Here is a 17,471-nt window from a genome sequence, read left to right on the forward strand (position 1 = left end):
GAGCCAGCAGCTCACCCAGCAGGTTCTGCAAATCTCAGTCTGGGGGACAGAATCCATCCCTGCCTGCAGCAGGTGACTGAGAGCAGGAGGATTAGTAGCCCTTGTCATGGTAATCCCAGCTGGAAGTAGAGCCGCTCTTCATTTTATTACCACACTAAGCTTTCGCTACAACTAAATCCACGCTAAATACTTGTTTAAAATACCATGATATGCTGTTCCCACACTTGGTTTTAATATTAGTTACAGGAATGATGTATTTAAATTAACTAAAATTGGAAAACTAAAACCCCCAGGTCCTAAAAATACAGGCACACCAACACTAAAAATTCCACAGTCTACCAATCTCTGATAAAAACATCCTTGGGCAAATCTGAAAGCTATTACCTGATACTGCATAATTGGAACAAAGAATTTCTGGTCTAGAATTAGCCATCATGGCTGCTATTACAGGGGGAAAACACACAGGAGCGCCAGTTATCCTCCTTACCTTCTGTCCTCTCTTCTCAGCAAGCTTCCCTGCTGTGGAGAGCAGCTGCGTAGGGCAGGGAAGGTCAGGCTAAATAACTGCATTAAAAAGTCTGTCCAGTGGGAGTCAGGCAAGTGCTGCCTCTTCAGCCACAGATCTCGGTCACAGCGGAGGCCAGCTGGCTAGTTCCTGTCCTAAATATATCAGCCTCCAGTAAGAGGTGTTTTCCCACCCCATTGATCTTACTAGAGAGCAGTGAACGGAGCCCCCAGGCTCAGCAGAGCAAGTCCTGAGCTCCTTGAAGCAGGGGATCATTATTCTGTCTTATTTCAGTTGTGTTCTCCTCCTCCTTGCGTTCATAAAAGCAGCCTGGTAAAATGAAGGGCGATATCCCTTCACCAATGGCCTGAGGTTTCCAGGTCCAAAGCACGGCCCTGAAACTCAAGGGGTTTTGTCTCAGCAGCCTCCTGCAGCTGCTGGTCCCACTGTTACGCAGCGATCGTGGCGAGGCTCTGCTCTAGTCTCGCTCGGATGATATCAGTAATTTTCATTGTGTTAACTTGCCCTTTGGCTGGGCTCACCCACACTTCCAGGACCCAGCAGTGCCCCCCCTGCAACCCACCACACCCCAGAAAATAGGGTTCAAAGAGTCTCTGCTGTCCTTTACAACTTCTAACCACCTTTTGAGCAGCCAAAGCGAGCAGCTAAGCCTCACTGCTCCCAGATCACGCTCGGGCACCTCAGATCTTTGTCATTTGTTTTTATTCAAGAGAAAACAGTCTGAGCTACCAGAGTACTGAGACTGCCTCTGTCGAACTGAGGAATCCTGCTCCAAGGGCAGTGGAAGAAGGAACAGTGGGTGCTGCTTGTCCAGAAACTGGTGGCACCAGGAATCAATTAACCGCTGGTGATTTTAGGCTCTCCTGGAACAGCATGTTAAGGTTATAGTCATTCCTAGCCAAGCCCATGAATTAGTGGCTGTTCTCCAGGTCCAAATTTCAGGCAGTATTCCTGGCTGGTGCAACAAGGTGCAAAGTTGACAAGATGACAAAGGAGACAGATGAAAAAAGTCAAGTGCAGCGTTGGCTCACTGGCGTCCTCCACACCCAGACCTTGCAACAGCGTCCAACCCCTCCCTGGAAACTGGGCCCATGTCTGGATGTGTCTGTCAGGTCTCCAGCACCCCAGCTGGCAGCTTCAGTTCAACGTAGCTCTTCTCCTCCACGTGGTTTGTCTGTTCCAGGAGCCACCGTCTCTCCTGGTCACTGACATCCAGCCTCAGCGTCACCTCTTGGAAAACGCTGTTCACAGCAACCTGTCTCAAAGAGGAAAAACAGCTCAATGCCAGTCACAGGGCAAACGCTGCTCACGTTCTCTGGGTAGGAGACAGGATGTTACCACACCTCCTTAAAATGAAGCTTTTTGAACATGCAGATACTGGCTTCATTTTCCTGACCAATCTTAGCCTCAAATTTGGTGATCCCCAGGTTTCTCACTCCTGCAAAAGAAATCAAAAAGACAAGCATTTCTATTACCTGCTGGGCTGCCACATCTGTTAAGGCACAGGACCCCAGTTTCTGGGGCAGATGCATCCCTTACTGCCCTGTCTGTATCACGGGGAATATGTGCTGCTAGATCACAGCCCGACTGTCCTCCCATTGCCGTGCACTGACGCACCCTTACCATAGGACATCATCATCAGAGTTGTCTCCTTGCCAAACCCTCTGCCTCGGTAGCTGGGATCTGAAAGAGAGAGCCACAGAAGTCAGCGTCCAGTTACGTGTGACATATCAACCACGCCGGACATTTTTCAGAAGAGACTGTGACCTGGTCCAGCAAAGGATGTTGATCATCCAAGGGAAGGCAATGAGAATAAAAAGCTGCTGTACGTAACATCTGTCCGCAGCTGGCTTTAGCCATGGCAACAAATGCCCAAGTTATGAAGCAGAACTTGACCTGCAATCATAATTTCAATCTCGCCCAAAGTCGGATCCTCAGTGTCAGTGAGGAAGAGATTCACGTCCCCCACCATGCAGTCCTCATCCGCACACGCCTGCCTGGACCACCGCTCCGTGTCCAGCACAATGAAGGTGCACTCTGGGGAAGACAAAAATGCAGCAGCATTTTCAAGGATGCTGAGGATTGTTCACAAATTACCGAAGGCTGAAATTAAAGGCATGCAATGGACAGAGGAACAACACAGTTTCCACATATTAACAGTGAGGAAGAGCTAATAATTAGGCCTCCCATGCCAAGTGTGCCTGTTCCCATCCATAGAAATGTAAGAAATATTTTGAAAAACCCGTTGTGAGGGTGACACAGACACCGAGACTAGAAAGAACCTATTTAAGGAGCATGAAAACTTCCATCCCATGTCTGAGGTCTCACTCCTGCCTTGTCTCACTCAGCAGCAAGTTTGGGCAAAGAATTTTTTGGTGCACAAGAGACTGAGACCTAGTGATTCACCTAGTCCATGTTATTTTTGCTTTTAGTAAGGCCTTTTAATGCCAGCTAAGACAAATGCTCCAGCCTGAGGTCTTTGCCAGCCTCAGTATTTTCTAGCTCACTATATTCCTACCAGGATTTTATGGGCAGTGATTCATTACCTGTAGGAGAGCCAGGGAACCAATTCAGTTAACATACATCAACCAGGTAATTATAAAATAATTCCATTTCTCAAGGAAAAAAACAACCCCCTTCCACCTTTTTATGACAATTAGACCTGGGGAATGTTGACGGTGCAGCAGCAGCTCAGCAGATAATGCTGTGGGAAGTAAATCACTATAATCTTTGAAAAATTGCATAAAAAGAACACCAACAGCCCCAGACATTCTCTACTTCCCTAAGCATATACCGACTATAAACAGAAAGCCAGTTCAAAGCTACTGTTGTAGGTCTCACATCCCCTCTGCTTCGGCAAGTAGAGCCCACTCACCAGATGCCCTCGGCCCTCTGTGGGCTCTTTACAGGACAGAGGGACCTGCTCACCACTCCCACCCTCCCTTAGAAAACATTTAAGATCCTCACTGTCTGCGTCGTCCCGCCAGCTGCGCTGCATCTCGTACTCCTGCTCCAGGCTGAGTGGTTCAGAGGCGGTCAGGCGCTGCAGCTCCTCTGACTGCATCCACTCATGGTACCTGACAAGGGGACCCAGAACCAGGTCACTGCCTGAGCTGCAGCATCGCAGGCTGATTTCCACAAGTGCTCTGAGGATCAGGCTGTCATGAACCAGTTCTGGAAACACCAGCCTGGCATTCATGGCAACTTAAAAGTATCCACAAGCCTCTCTCCCTTATCTAACATGGTGTTCTCCATGGAAATTTAGCAAGTTTGTCCATCCTGTAGCTTTGCCTGAAGAGTGCCTGACACAAACTTGATGCTTTTAAAAGTACTGAGCATTGAGTTCTGGTGCATTTCATCCTGACTGAGACTAATACAGCGTCTCCTGGACACTGACAGAAAGACTAATACTGGCATCTTTGTGCTGAGGCTGCAGCTGGCCAGGCCAGCGCTTTACAAACCGCCTGCACGCCTGCTTCTAATTTATCAAACATCCATCTGGCTTTACACACTGAAGTTTTGCACTGTCTTTAGGGAAAGACATCAATTAACAAAAGAAGTGTTGGCGGTTCACTCACAGCCAGGTATTTCCCTTTCCGTGGGTACACAGCGGCACAGATGAAGTTCTCTTTGTCAGCAGACCTGGCAAGGAGCACAGAGCTGCCAGGGATGTCTGCTGCCGGGCACAGAGGGCAAACCTGACTGCCTTCCTAGGAGTGCTCTTTCTGCTGTGCGGTTCCCAGGGGGAAGAGGGCCCTGCAGCTCTCAAGCACTCACCCTTTCTGAACACCACACTCCCTTTAAAAAGAGAAGTGAAATCAGGCAGTGCAAGAGTATCAGAGCAGGGACACGAGCCACATACCGGGGTACATGTGCAGCTGTGTATGGCACCAGGGTCACCCTCTGTCCTTGCAGCACAGTGTTCTGGTTAATCTTCATGGCCTCTGCACTGAGAGAGAGACCCAACACCCCGCCCCGTGTCTCTAGCGAGGCCGAGGGACGGGACAGCACCCCGGAGCCCTTCGGGAGCCAGCGGCGGCCGCTCCCACTCTACGGCCAGGCCCCAGCTCATACCAATCGCCCCCACAACAACCTTCCCGCCTCCCCCCTGCTCCCCCAAAACCAGGGCAGGGCTGTATCGGTGCCGAGTGCCCCCGGAGGCCCAACAGCGGCCGGGGGGCTGCCCTGGCAGGGGCCGCTGAACACTTCGTGGCCCACGTGGTGGTGGAGGCGCCGTGTTCCGACACACCGCGGGCCTCGGGGAGATCCGGGGCTGGGGGGAGACCCGGTGCCTGAGGGGAGATCGGGGCCCGAGCGGACCCCCGGGGCCTGCGGGGAGCGCCGGGGCCGGGAGGAAACGTCTACCTGCCGCGTCTCCCTTCCGCGCATGCGCAGGGGCCCACCCGCCTTCCTGCTCCGACGGCGATGGCGTCACTGACACAGCCACGCCCCTTCCTCTCCTCTCCCCGCCCCTTCCCTTCATCACCTCGCCCCACCCCATCGCCCCGCCCCTTCCCTTCATCGCCCCGCCCCTACCCCGCACGGCCACGCCCACCTCCTCTCATAGCCCCGTCCCTACCCCTCATCGCCCCGCCCCTTCCTTGCCTCGCCCCGCCCCTACCCCGCCCCACCCCTCCGGCCCTCACGTGATTCCGCCGCCCAATGGAGGCTGGCGCACTCGCCCCGCCCCGCCCCGCCCTGCCCCAGGGGCTGGTCACGTGTGCGGAAGCGCCCCGCGGGCTGCGCGTGCGCAGTAAGTGGCCCGCGATGAGGGAGGCGGGGCCGCCGGCACGAGCCGCTGCCGGTGAGGGACCGGGGCTCCCGGTGTGGGGGGGTCCCATGGGTGGGTCCTGAGGTGCGTTCCTGTGAGGGAGAGCGTGGGGTGAGGCCTGGGGAAGGGTCCCATAGGCGGGGGTGCGGGGTGAGGCCTGGGGAGGGTCCCAGTGTGGGGCCATGGTGAACTGGAGCGACCAGGCCCTGGCGGGACTAAGGGCCGCTGGGCCGGGGGGGTTTCCCCTGGGAGCGCAGGTTGGGCGAGCAGCGTTGCCAGCTGGGGGCCAGGCCCGGGGGGAGCTCGGGAGGTCGGCTCTGGGCCCTGGGGTGTGGCCCTGCCCGGCTGGGATGGGTGCCCCGCGCGAGCACGTGTTCCCCGGCCGTGTCCCCGAGGGGGCTGTTGGCCTGGCCGTGGTCTTGCTGCTTTCTCTTGGTTTGTTGAGGTTGGCTCCGGTGACCGGAGTCGAGGTCTGTTATAACAGATGTTTGGACTCTTCATCCGAGGGCCGGTCTAGGTATGACCACAGTGAGCTGTGCTGCGTGATTGAGTTCTGTTGTGCAGCATGTGTGTGTAAGCTTATGAACTGGTTCTTGTTTTTAGTAGCACTCTTAGCTTGTGAAGTTCGTGCTGATGGTTTGTCCCAGTTGGTATGGCTAAATAGGAGCATTTATAGAACTATGAGAAACTTGATAAAGCTCTTAAAGAATTCAACTCTGACTAATTATTTATTGACTCCAAAACTTTTCAGAAGGCTTGGGTTCTCCCTCTCCCCCTGTAGTTTTCTAAGACCATGTGAAGTTCCCCAAATACTTGTGCTTTGGAAACCTTGGTATGTGTAACAAAACATCTTGGGGTGTTTTCACAGGTCCAGTATTTTCATTTGTCAACTTACTTTTGTACTTGAGATTATGAGGAAAGGCTGGAGGCTGTTTTTACTGCTTTGATTCGTAGGAGGCACGTGCTTTGTAAAAGTAGTAGCTGCATGAGAAGCAGCGGAATGAGATCATCCTCAAGGCAGGCATTCTTCCTCTTGAGGTTTTTGGCGTCTGAAACAGCCCCTCTGGCTGTTTGGGAAGGTAAAGTTTGGTCATCCGGTTTGGTCATGCTGTGAAAGGGCAGGGCCTTCTGGTTACTTTTAAACTAGTTTAACAGGTACGAGAACTTTTCATAGGGTATTGAATCAAGTGGTGCTGGTGAGTGGGGTATATCTGTCCGAAGTGCAAGGTCCTGCTGAAATCTTCTTTTGTTCAAACATCAGAAGGCCGATGTGCAAAAGCTGACTTGTGAGTTCCTCCTCTTTCTGACAAAGCTAACACAACTATATGATGTTTCCCTAGGTTAAAGGCAGTAGAAGTTGAAAACCCTCTCCTAAAAACATCCTCCTCACTTTGCTGTGAGCTTCCCCGCCGTCTTCAACATGGCTGGTGGCATCACTGACACAGGAGAGCTTTACTCTCCCTATGTAAGTACTGCTCTTTGTGGTTTTGCTCACAAGTCTTTTCAAAATCCTCTTCTTTCAACGTTGTGTTTTCACTTCCTACTTCTCCATGGACATAACCTCAGTGTTTCAAGAGATGATGGAAGTCAAAGGGTACTTAAATCCTTGGTACTTGTAGTTTTTCAGGTTTTTTTTACATCACAGATCACTTTACATTATATAAAGGGATGATGTCTGCTTAAGGTATAGTTCTAGAAGTGTTAAAAAGAGCTTCCTGACCCATACCCGCTCTTGCATCTTTCTACCCACTTCCTTATATTTTGTTAATGTTTTCATCAACCCAAACTGTCATGTGAAGCTAGCATCAACAGGGTGTTTGTGACATTGAAACTATCCCACTTTGCTGCTTTTTTTAAACTTTATATAATGTTTTCCCCTGGATTTCATAAAGTTTACTTATTTGTAGCTGTTGTAGTAATTTGTTTCAAACCACTTCACTTAAAAACAGTAATCAAGATGTTTCTTCCTTGTAATGTGGTCTCCTGTGAAACTGCAGAGCCAATTACTGCTTTCCTATGTTACTGGAAATACTGGTTTTCATAGCCACAAGTGTTCATATAGTGTCAGCTCTTAAAAACAGCGCTTTGAAAACTTTTTTTTTTTTCTGAAGTGAACTCACTAAATATAGAACTAGTCCTGAAATCTTTGTGTTGGCTTTTAAATGCTTTCAAACTTTCATCCCTGTGTTAACGATTGAGTTTAGAAGAACTGGATATTAGGCTGCAGAAATAGGTCACAACTGAGAAAATGGAGAGCAAGACAGTAACTGGGACGTCTGGACCCTAAAGGATTACTGTCACCTGCTCTTATGTTGTTATATTAGTGTCACATGAATTTCCTAGAGTCTAATCTAAAAGGTTATGACTCTCTCTTCTTTCCCTGAAGATGTCTAGCCAGGCTGAACACACGGGCACCATTCTCATCTCTGTCTACTTGACCAAAGTCAAGGAAAATCACTTGAAGTATTTTTTCAAGAGTCCTTCACTGAAGAGTAAGTCATGACCTGGGGCACTTGAGTTGTGCTTGGGAAATGACAACTCTGCTAGCTGAATGAAAAGAATTTTCTGCAAGCTGCAGTGGCTGACTTTTTTTTCATTGTTCTGGGAGACTCGTCAAAAGATGAATTTGCTGTGTTTGTGTCAGTGAATGAAGGGCAAGAGCACTCGCAGGGTCTCTGGGGAATAGTTCTGGTATTAATTGCTCCACACCCAGAAAAGTGTACTCGGTTCTTTACTGGTTCTCCTCTGGAGAGACGCTGACCTATATGAAAAAAATCAAAACAACTTTGGGGCAGTTTTTGATCTTGAGGTCAGCTGAATTTATAGTCTGGGGGGGTCCTGTCCAGGTGCGGAGTTACCTTTTGGTCCTGGGCAGAAAAAAGCTCATTGCCTGAGAGGATAAAATCCTTTCCTTTCCAGAAGTAAAATCCCTTCTTCAGAATGTGTTCAGCTGCTTACTGGTAAAACAGCAAGCTGGCTTTGAATTAGAATTCTGTTTGGATATTTCCTGCTTGACTAAGAATAAAGAACAACAAGAGATTCTGAAAGGTAACTTATGTGTGTAGTCATAACTACTTAGGTTCAGGTTAGAAAACAAGGGGACATCCCAACCCACAGTGTTGACCCTTCTGGTAGAAGGCAGTGGATTTGAAAACAAACAAAAAGCTCATGTGCTTTCTAACTTTAAAAGTTAGAAAGAAAAAAGGAAAAAAAATTAGTAAAATGGAGACGAATATCAGTTTCTTCAGAAATGTGCTGACACTCAACTTCGTTCTCTTTGGTTATCAGACCCCTCCTATATTTATTTCTAGTGTGGGCTTGCTCCCACCCTGCTTGCTCAAAGGTATTCAGCTCTCTCCATTTAAATCGGTATGTATTTGAGGTGTCTTGGATGATCTCTGGGACAGCTGCAAACTCTCATGTTATGTGGATGATTGCAGGTGGGTCTGGTTTACATGTTCAACCTCATCGTTGGAACAGGAGCCCTAACCATGCCAAAGGCCTTTGCGACAGCAGGGTGGCTCGTCAGCCTCGTTCTCCTAATGTTCCTGGGATTTATGAGGTAGGACGTGAGGGCACTGGGGGGTTCAGCTGGGTGGCTGTAAGGACAGTGCTAAGACTTTTGCTGCTGCTTGAGCCTTGATCTCTGCAGTTGTGTTGTCTGCGGACCTTATTTGGAGGGCTGCATTTTCTGACTGCCTGCAATATGGTGCTACATCCTGTTTCCTGATCCATGGGAAAGACTTTTTCACTAGTCCAGAGTCTTCTGGGACCTTTCTCCCAGCTTCTTTTTTTGACACTGTCCTCGCTGTGGATACATCCCAGTCTTCCCCAAACACTAACCAGGTCACAGGTGACACGGGGTCATTTCTCTGCTTTGTGACTTGCAGATGTGATGCAGACCTGTTGTGTTTACCTTTCTCTTGGCTTCTGGCAATGCTCTGGGCAGCTGCAAGAGTGTCAGGAAGACAAATTACTGTATAACTGGGCCTGTCTTATTCCCACCCTCCTCCCTGACCTTTGCTGCTTGAGACCTTGGAGCTGGTCTCATGATTTTCACGCTGGCTCACCATGAGCTTCTGCCCAGATGTCTCCCTGCTGGAGCAGCAGGTGGAGCTGAAGGCTGTTGATACAGCACTGATGTCTAAGTAGTTATTAATAGAATTGCCATCTTCTGACAGGCTGTGAATTCCTGCTTGCTTCTTGCTTGGTTTTAAAATAAAACAAAATCCCCTCCTGCTGTTCGTAAGAATGGAATTTATAAGTTCCTTTCTTGTCAGTAACCAGCTCTGTCAGCCTGAATGTGCCTTTGATTTGGAGGCAGTGCTTTTTGGAGCTGTTAGGTGCTGCTTTACGGAGGTACTGTATGGTCAGTACTGACTGTTGTAATGTTTGTAACTTCCCCATCTCAAGGTGTATGCTGCAAAGGCTTAATAAAATGTCAACTGTGGGAGTACCAGTATCTGGGAGCTTTGGAAGAAATTCCTTTTAGATACATTAGTTTAAAAGCATAAATTCAATGATGAAACTCAGCACCAGCAGACAATCCTTCAAGGACAGCCAAAGAGCACAAACCTCCAAACCTGCATACCAAAACTGCAGTGGTTTAAACTGAGAAGATGCAGCTCAAACTACTACGTGCTTTGGGAGCTGCATCACCCTGTTGCTTTTGTTCTGGTGCTTGTGACATCCTCGTGCCCAGTGGGGACCCTTCGGTGCAAGAAGAGTCTGGGCAGAAATTGCCACATGGGCCTCAGCATAGGGCTGCTTGCTTTTATTCTTGCAAAACTAATCCCTCATTTGAGCCTGATAAGTGAGTGCAGTTCCTGAAACAGTGAGAAACCACTTCAAAGTCTTAAATAAGATTGATTTGAGTTTGTTTTTTTTTTTTATTAGAGGACTGTTTTAGCTGAGATAATGATATTCCTTCCATTAGTGGCTCTTGCTGTCTCCCTGGACATCTTTTACCCTGGCCTCCAGCAAAGTGTATTTGCATGCACATGTGATCTGCTCCTTGGTCTTGTATTGCTGCTTTGCTTCTGTTGCCATTTGTAAGATTCTTTAAGGGACTGTAGTACCTTTGCCCCAGGCCCTTATAGATAAGCTTCAGAATAGTACTGTGTTTGTCCTAGGCCCTAAAAAGAGGAAGGAAGCTTGCTTTCTAACAAAGGGGGAAGTCCTCTTGCCTTCTTCAGGCCACAGAAACACTAGGAAGCCACCTTCCAGATATCTAAAATGTCGTCTTATATCTGAAGGCATGTTTATACTACTGCATTTGTGGTCTGCTCAGACACTGTAATCTCAAGAACAGAAGAGAGCAGCAAACTGAGATGAAACACTGTACCAAAAACACAGTGTGTGGGGAGCTGGTGAGAGGGTTGTTTTGGTTTATTTGCTCCTACAAACAGATGGGAATAGTTCTCCATCTCCCTTCAGTGACAGTTCTTGGCTGTTATTGATATCAGTGGAATTTCTCTCTAGCTATATGACTACGACCTTTGTGGTGGAAGCCATGGCTGCTGCAAATGCCCAGCTGCGATGGAAGAGAATGGAAAAACGCAAGGTTCGTGTGGGGTTTAATTTTCCATTTTCTCTTGTTCTTTTATCCTGTAGGACTTGCCTGAGATTCCTCTGCATCTTTGCCTTGCCTCATTGGTAACTCTAAAGGAATAAATTTCTACTGTACTTAACTTTGCCGTATAAAATATGGCTGTTAGTTCCCTGTGGGGTTGCTCATTAAAGACAGGATTTTCTGCTCCTGCTTAGAAAAATCTCTTGTGCAGTTCACATTTCTTACTGATTGTGCTCTCCTTGCCCAGAAGCACTGCTCAGTGAATGTGGAGAGGTGGCAGCCAATATATTGGTGCCATTTGGAGTGTGCTGAGGTCTATAAATCCTTGCTGATCTCAGGTCATTTAACTGGGACAGGCTGGAATGTCGTTGCTGTCACTCGGGCTGTATCCCAGGGAGTGGACAGTCCTGAAGTATGTCTTCGCTGTAAAACTTACTTGTGGCTTTTTGGATCCTGACTGTAGTAGCTTTTCTGGATCGGTGCGAGGCATAATTCTTTGTGCTGATTTAGATCCCTGCCTGGATGTTAGTGGGTAGAGTTAGGACCTAGACCTGCTTGCTCTGACTAGCTAAGACTATATACGTTTGGATTTTTTTTTTTCCTACCAGTTTTGCAACCCTGCAGATCTGCTGGAAGTTTCTCACTTCTAACTGCATGAATTGGACACTGTTGCTGTGTGCATGACCTAGGCTAGGACAGTAGAGCCTGTCACTCACTTCAGCCTGCCCCGCTAGTGCCCTCTTCTGTTCTCCACAGCATCCTAAGTTCAGGCCAAGGGCTCCCTGGTTTTGCCTTTGCTTGCATGTCCTGCCCATCCTTTTTTGGGACCTTTCTTTTGAGATTCTGGAAGTGAGACCATGACACTGGTGGTGCCACAGCCTGTACTGTGGGTAGCGAACATCTCAGCAGTGGTCTGGTCTTTTCTTTCAGGAGGATGATGAGGATGAGGATTCTTCCTCTGGAGTATCCGACAGTGATGTTCTCCTCCAAGATGGCTACGAGCGAGCAGAGACACGACCTATCCTGTCAGTTCGTAAGTACCAGTTCATGTTTTCACTGGATCCAAGACCTCTTCTCTACAGACAGTGTCCCAGTGGGCTCCAGTAAGTGGATCAGGACTCTTCTGTCCATTTCACCCTTAGTTCCACGTGCTCACATCCCAAAGTCCTTAGCACTTGCAAGATAAGACTCATTGAGAATTCAGTTCACCACCTGCAGTCTGATAAAGATCTTTTCCTTCTAGGTCACTAAGATGAGAACATCTTACTTTGAAAACACTTTTAAACTAACTTCAGCAAAGTAATTGGACCAGTGACTCTGCAGCTGTGGAGTCATATATACTGTCCTTCAAACTGTTGCTCGAGCTTCCAAGTGTCTTCAGATAGTCTGGCCTCTGACTTTATTGAAGGGACTGGTTGAAACACTTCTTGTTTTCAACTTGCAGAGAGACGTGGTTCACCCAATATCTTTGAAATCACTGAGAGAGTAGAAATGGGTCAGATGGCATCCATGTTCTTCAATAAAGGTAAGTAATTCACATTTTCAATAGTCCCTTCAGGTCCTCCTGCATGTTGTGTGTATGGCTTTTCCTTAAGCTTGCGTGCTTCTCAGTGTGGGTCTGCATCCTGAGTTTGTGATGATTCCACCCAGAAGTGTCATTCCTTCTCCCTGTGGACTGTATTCATCCCCTTGTGTGGTATTTCTACAAAGTAGAGTGTTTATGGGCCAGAACCTGCTTGAAGGGGATGGTACTGTGGTGGTAGCAGAACTAGCCAAAATACTGCAGGTTTTGGGCCCAGCTTCTTGACACGGGTAAGTGTAAGTCCATGTCTTTTCTGACTGCCCTTAACCTAACTCTGAAATCCCTCCTCTGTGATCTCCACTGTCTACAGCAGCAGAGCCCAGCTGTAGTGTTTGCTAGTTCCATCTTGGTTGTAGCATTTGAGAATAAGTTGTTTGGGCTTCCCTGAACCCCATAAGTGTCAGTCTGAGGGAGAGAGATTTCTGGGGAGAGCTTCTGAGAATTCTGTGTGTCTAGGGAGTCACCAAGAGAGCTGCTGGGACATGAAATGCTGAAAGGTTCCCTGGTGTGTAGATGATAAGCAGCTGTCATGTCTTTTTGCTTTTAAATGTCTCTTGGATGCCAGGGAACAAACTTGTAACCGCACTGCAATAAAGCCATATGCATTGCTGCATGCGATAGAAATGCAAACTACAGTGTTAGGTATTCTGAAACTTGTAAAACAGTACTTTTGAAATGCTGGGCAGAGCCAGAAAATCATTAGACACCATGGCTGTGCAGTTTTGAGCCTGTCAGGCCCCATTTCTTGTGGAAAGTGACATTTTCTCTTGTTCACTGGCCACCTTACAAAGACGCGATGGGCTGGTTTTTTCCACTACATTACATCAGCTTTGTGCCAGTGTAAGGCTGTTGCCTCTGAAGGACAGCTGGGCTTAAGGACTGAAGATTCTTTGAACTATATTATTCCTGATTTTAAAGTCCAATTGAAAAATTTTTAATTTCCCTGCCTCCCTCTTTTGGGCCTTTGTAGATATGAATCACTTAGGACTATCTAAATAATCCACGTTGGGTCAGGCTGCTGCTTTTCCAGTCAGAGAAGAGGAGAGGTGACTTGACTGTGGGTTGGAGACTCTTGTTCCTAGTCTTGCCTGTAGCATTGGGTTGCTCTGACTTTAGGCAAGTTTTCTTGCTTGTATGCTTTGCCATCTGTAAAACACTGTGAATGCTTCTCTGCTTCTTGATCGTCCTCTGCGGAGTAGTATTTGGGAAGTGCTTTGAGAGCAAGTGCCATACCACAGGGTGTAGCAGTATTGCTGAGGATTCTGCTGTAGAGGGCTGGGGGATCACAGGAGGCTGAGTGCTCCCATAAGCAAGTTCCAGAAGGCCCTTGCTTTGCATGTGCTTCAGAGGGGGAGATCGTAAGGACTCCCCAAAGCCAACCAGGTGTTGGACAGTTGCCTCTCTATCTCTCTACCCTGGGTGCTGGCTGCTCCTCAGCCAGGAGAGGGTGCTGGAAATACACATCCCCTCTCCCGTCCGGCACTGATGTACGCTTCCTAACAAAGTGACATAAACTGCTTAGTACTCTAAATCTTAATCCCCCTTCTTAATGTTGCTTTAGCCAAAGTTATCTGATTTCTGTGTTAGGGATCCTCCCCAGGACCTACTCAGCCTGATGCAAAGGGATGAATCCCTCTGCAGGAAGGCAGCTGGAACAGCTTGTGACTTCCAGGCAGGATGAGGTACACACGCTGCGAAGGGTCTGGGGCAGCTGTAACTCATGTGCTGCCTTCCCCTCCTCTCTGCTCAGCATTGAGGCTCCATCCCTATACTGTTGCTGAGTCCTAGTTCAGAGACACCCTCTGGTCTGCGGAGCGGTTGCAGAGACAACTACCTCCCTCTGCAGGTCCTTGCTGAGGTGCTTCCTTCCGACGGTTGCACAGAAAGGCCTTCAGTAAGGGCGGTTGCTCAGTGACCAGTTGCTACTGCCTAGTGCTGAGGAACTGGGCCACGCTTGGGAAGTCCCAGCTCCGAGCACCAGCCCCTGCGGTTTCACAGCCAGCAAATGTCTGGTGGGTTTTTGCTCACGATATACAAAGCGTAGATCCAAACCCTTCAGAGGGAAGGCTGGTGAAAGCTTTGCAATAGACCTCAAAGCCTCTGATTTCTAGTGAGTTCTCTGCTTCTTTCTCTTGACTGATTTTTATTTTCAACAATCTGACAGGAGTTGAATCTGCAGTTGTGGGAGGTGAGCTGGGGATAAATCTCAATTTCAGACTGTCTGCTTTCTTAAAGGGAGCTCACTTGGGTTTAGGCTGTGGAGAGCCTGTGTGCTTCTTCAAAAGAGTTGGCTTTGAAGAACTGCTTTTCTGTTTATTTTTTTTAATTTGTGATGTTGGGTGCTTTCTTCTGGGACCAGGCAGGCATTTATTGCAATAATGGATTCTAGGCACATCTATCACGCTGTTTCCCCGCAGGAAGTCATTGATTTTTTTTTTTTTCCCCGTTTTGTGTCCAGTAATGAAAGTATTGATCAGGGAGGGTCAGCAGCAGTTTATAAAAAAACTGATGCTAAAGTCTTCGTGCCTTCCAGAGGATGAGTTTGGGAGAGGAGTGTCACCTGGACTTCCCACAGACAGAGAAGTCGACACTGGAGCAGGAATATAGTGTGTGCTGGTGGGTACCTGGGTGCTGCTGTGGCCTAGTTGGTCGTGTTAGCCTTATTGGGGTGTGGGGGGGAAAGCAGCTGAGGCCTGAGATCAGTAGCAGATCCCAAAACAAAATCTATACCTGTGTCTGTGTAGTCCTGTACGCAGTGTGTCATGCAGCTTCTGTCTTGTGTCAGATATTTGTTATGACCTTCAACCCTTTTTAATGGGAAATTGGAGAAAACTGGTAGGTAGTTTGTTGCCATCTTCAGAACAATGCAGAAACTCCTTAACTGTGAAACCATCTTAAATCTTTCACAGAGGAAGAAAACAAGGGGGGAACTATGTGAAATGATCTGATGATTTCTGTAAGATCTCAGTTTAGACCAGAAACAACTCTAGAGTACTGGCTTAGTGTGCTGCTTTACAGAAGCAGGGAAGTTTTCTTCATGCTTTCCTAATACAACCCTTTTTTTAGGAATGTTTTATGCTAAGTAGGGCTCAGCATATTGAATAATTTACTTAAACAAAGGAGAATGCCTGCTAATGTTTCCTGACATCCAGAGATCCAGAGGCAGTATGATGATAAAACATGGTAAAACTTGGGGGCATCCAAGCGCAGTAGAAATATCAGTCTGCATTCCTGCAGTAATGCTGTCCTTGTTTGATAGTTACCACATGTGAGGCTTGGAGAGGTGAATTGATTTGTTCAAGCAGCATTAGGATTAAGCATCAGGTGGCACTACAACTTGAAAGTATGGGCAGGTTCCCTGAGCTGTTTTCCTTCAGTGTCAACTTCCTAAATGAAACAAATCTGAGGCTTTTTGGGGTTTTTTTTGTAGCTCACCTGTCTCTGAACTAAAATATGTTACAGTTTGTTTTTCCTTGGTGAGATTTATACTGGCTGGCTTGGAAGAAAAGAATCCTGGGGTCTCATCAAGCATTTCTTTATCCCTGCACATTTTAGCCCTCCACAGCAGTGTCTTGTGTCCCAGTAGGGCTGTTCTGTGCACCCAATTCACTTGTGTAAGACTTTTTTAATCTCATAGGTGAAGGCAGGGCAGGCTTAAAAAAAGGAAAAAAAAAACCCAAGAAAACAGCAGGAACAGTGCACACTGTGGCAGCAGGGTAAGAGGGCTGCAGAAACAGGGTTTTAAAGCTTTGCAGGTTTGAACCTTGGCTCAAGTTGCTGATGGTAAGGAATCTCCCAAAGCGGCTCCATTTCAGCCCTGTGGAACCTGAGCTCTGCAGGGCCGAATCCCTAATGTGAAGGTCCTGCAGGTTTGCAAGCAGAGGGTTTGGAATCAGCAGAGGACTAGAAGCATCTTCTCTTCTTTTCAGTGTTCGTCCAGCTGCGCTCACACCAAGGCTGTGAGCATCAGCTAGGTGTTGACCTGTGGCAAGTTGACACACCTGGCGGGTGGCTTATGTGAGACCTGTAGGTCTTGACCAGCGACTGGAGGATGGGCTTGAACTAGAGGGGCTGGTGTCAGGGCCAGCTATCGAAGGAGGCAGAGCTGAGCTCTGAAACACCTCATGTCTTGTCAGTCCCTGCGCTGTGGCTAAGTCCCCTAAGCTGCTGATGTGACCCTCGGGTGGAATTTGCTGCAGAAAGGAGTAAACTATGGAGGCAAATGATGATTTATTTTTAAGATCTTGAAAAAGTTTTGTGTATTTGAAGTGCAGAGTTCAAGTCCCTGTGTACTCTGCTGTCTCTGTACAATATTTCCTTTTCCTGCAGTGGGTGTCAACCTCTTCTATTTCTGCATAATTATCTACCTCTATGGGGACCTGGCAATCTACGCAGCAGCTGTACCGGTCTCCCTCATGCAAGTGACCTGGTAAGTGTGCTTACAGCTGTGGGGTTGTGTGCTAACAGAGAAGAGAGCAGGTTTTTGGATTTGATGGGGTGATAAGTCTGACTGGGATCAGCTCTGCTTTCTGAAGACCAGAGTAATGACTCAAGGACAGCTCATCTTCTGTGGGTGGGAAGGTGAAGTTGTTTTATATTCCCCACCCGAGTGCCTGCTGCCTGCCTGAAAAGTAGCTGACCTGATTTCGGATGAGTCCTCAGCTTCAGCACCTTGCAGCCATGGGACTTGTTGCTCAATAGTTTGATTGCCATACCCTGTGCAATATTTTAGCTTCTCTGTTTCTTTGGGTAAGAGCTGAGAGGTATGATGCTTACCAAGTCTGTGACAGTGAGTGTTGACATTACACTGACTGAGACCAGCTGCTTTCTCAAAGAAACAGATAACAAAAGAGATTTGTTTGATCAAATCTGGGCTGGGCTGGATTTGGACTCTTGACTTGGAAATGGAAAACCTTAGTGATATATATATATGACCCAAACTTGCTAGCTTGATGACCAAATGACCAAACTTGTAAATAACTGCAGGTAATTCAAGAATTTGCCTTTAAATGTGTGGTAC

At 47.8% G+C, this 17,471-nt stretch overlaps 2 protein-coding genes across 13 annotated transcripts in view; one reads left to right on the top strand and one right to left on the bottom strand.

Moving 5' to 3' along the window:
* Window positions 1-1,211: 1,211 nt before the first annotated feature.
* On the bottom strand, window positions 1,212-4,965 carry NAT9 (N-acetyltransferase 9). Of its 3 annotated transcripts, none has more exons than XM_074847461.1 (7): window positions 4,892-4,965; window positions 4,389-4,475; window positions 3,494-3,603; window positions 2,423-2,563; window positions 2,150-2,209; window positions 1,870-1,964; window positions 1,212-1,781 (listed from the first exon to the last, which is right to left on the bottom strand). In XM_074847461.1, the coding sequence occupies exons 2-7, from the start codon at window positions 4,463-4,465 to the stop codon at window positions 1,635-1,637; spliced, it is 630 nt and encodes a 209-aa protein (XP_074703562.1). In that variant the 5' UTR covers window positions 4,466-4,475; window positions 4,892-4,965; the 3' UTR covers window positions 1,212-1,634. The 3 variants fall into 3 exon arrangements, with proteins under 3 accessions (XP_074703562.1, XP_074703564.1, XP_074703563.1); XM_074847463.1 differs by lacking the exon at window positions 4,389-4,475 and adding an exon at window positions 4,105-4,324 and having other exon boundaries at window positions 4,892-4,941; XM_074847462.1 differs by lacking the exon at window positions 4,389-4,475 and having other exon boundaries at window positions 4,892-4,944.
* A 296-nt stretch (window positions 4,966-5,261) lies between these two features.
* TMEM104 (transmembrane protein 104) overlaps window positions 5,262-17,471 on the top strand; it is a 44,803-nt gene continuing 32,593 nt past the window's right edge. For 3 of the 10 annotated variants that reach the window (XR_012626048.1, XM_074847734.1, XM_074847739.1), the window contains exons 1-7: window positions 5,270-5,330; window positions 6,638-6,762; window positions 7,684-7,789; window positions 8,738-8,859; window positions 11,800-11,902; window positions 12,314-12,394; window positions 16,781-16,880. Coding sequence is in view for 9 of the 10 variants with exons in the window: in XM_074847734.1 (XP_074703835.1) it covers window positions 6,718-6,762; window positions 7,684-7,789; window positions 8,738-8,859; window positions 11,800-11,902; window positions 12,314-12,394; window positions 16,781-16,880 (557 nt within the window). In the remaining variant the exon portion in view is untranslated. Of the gene's footprint in view, window positions 5,409-6,637; window positions 6,763-7,683; window positions 7,790-8,286; window positions 8,346-8,737; window positions 8,860-10,778; window positions 10,861-11,799; window positions 11,903-12,313; window positions 12,395-16,780; window positions 16,881-17,471 lie in introns of those variants that run through there. The other 7 variants (XM_074847740.1, XM_074847741.1, XM_074847738.1 and 4 more) reach the window with 6 other exon arrangements.

The sequence above is a fragment of the Strix aluco genome, chromosome 21, assembly GCF_031877795.1.
Source record: "Strix aluco isolate bStrAlu1 chromosome 21, bStrAlu1.hap1, whole genome shotgun sequence".
In the NCBI taxonomy this organism is placed as follows: domain Eukaryota; kingdom Metazoa; phylum Chordata; class Aves; order Strigiformes; family Strigidae; genus Strix; species Strix aluco.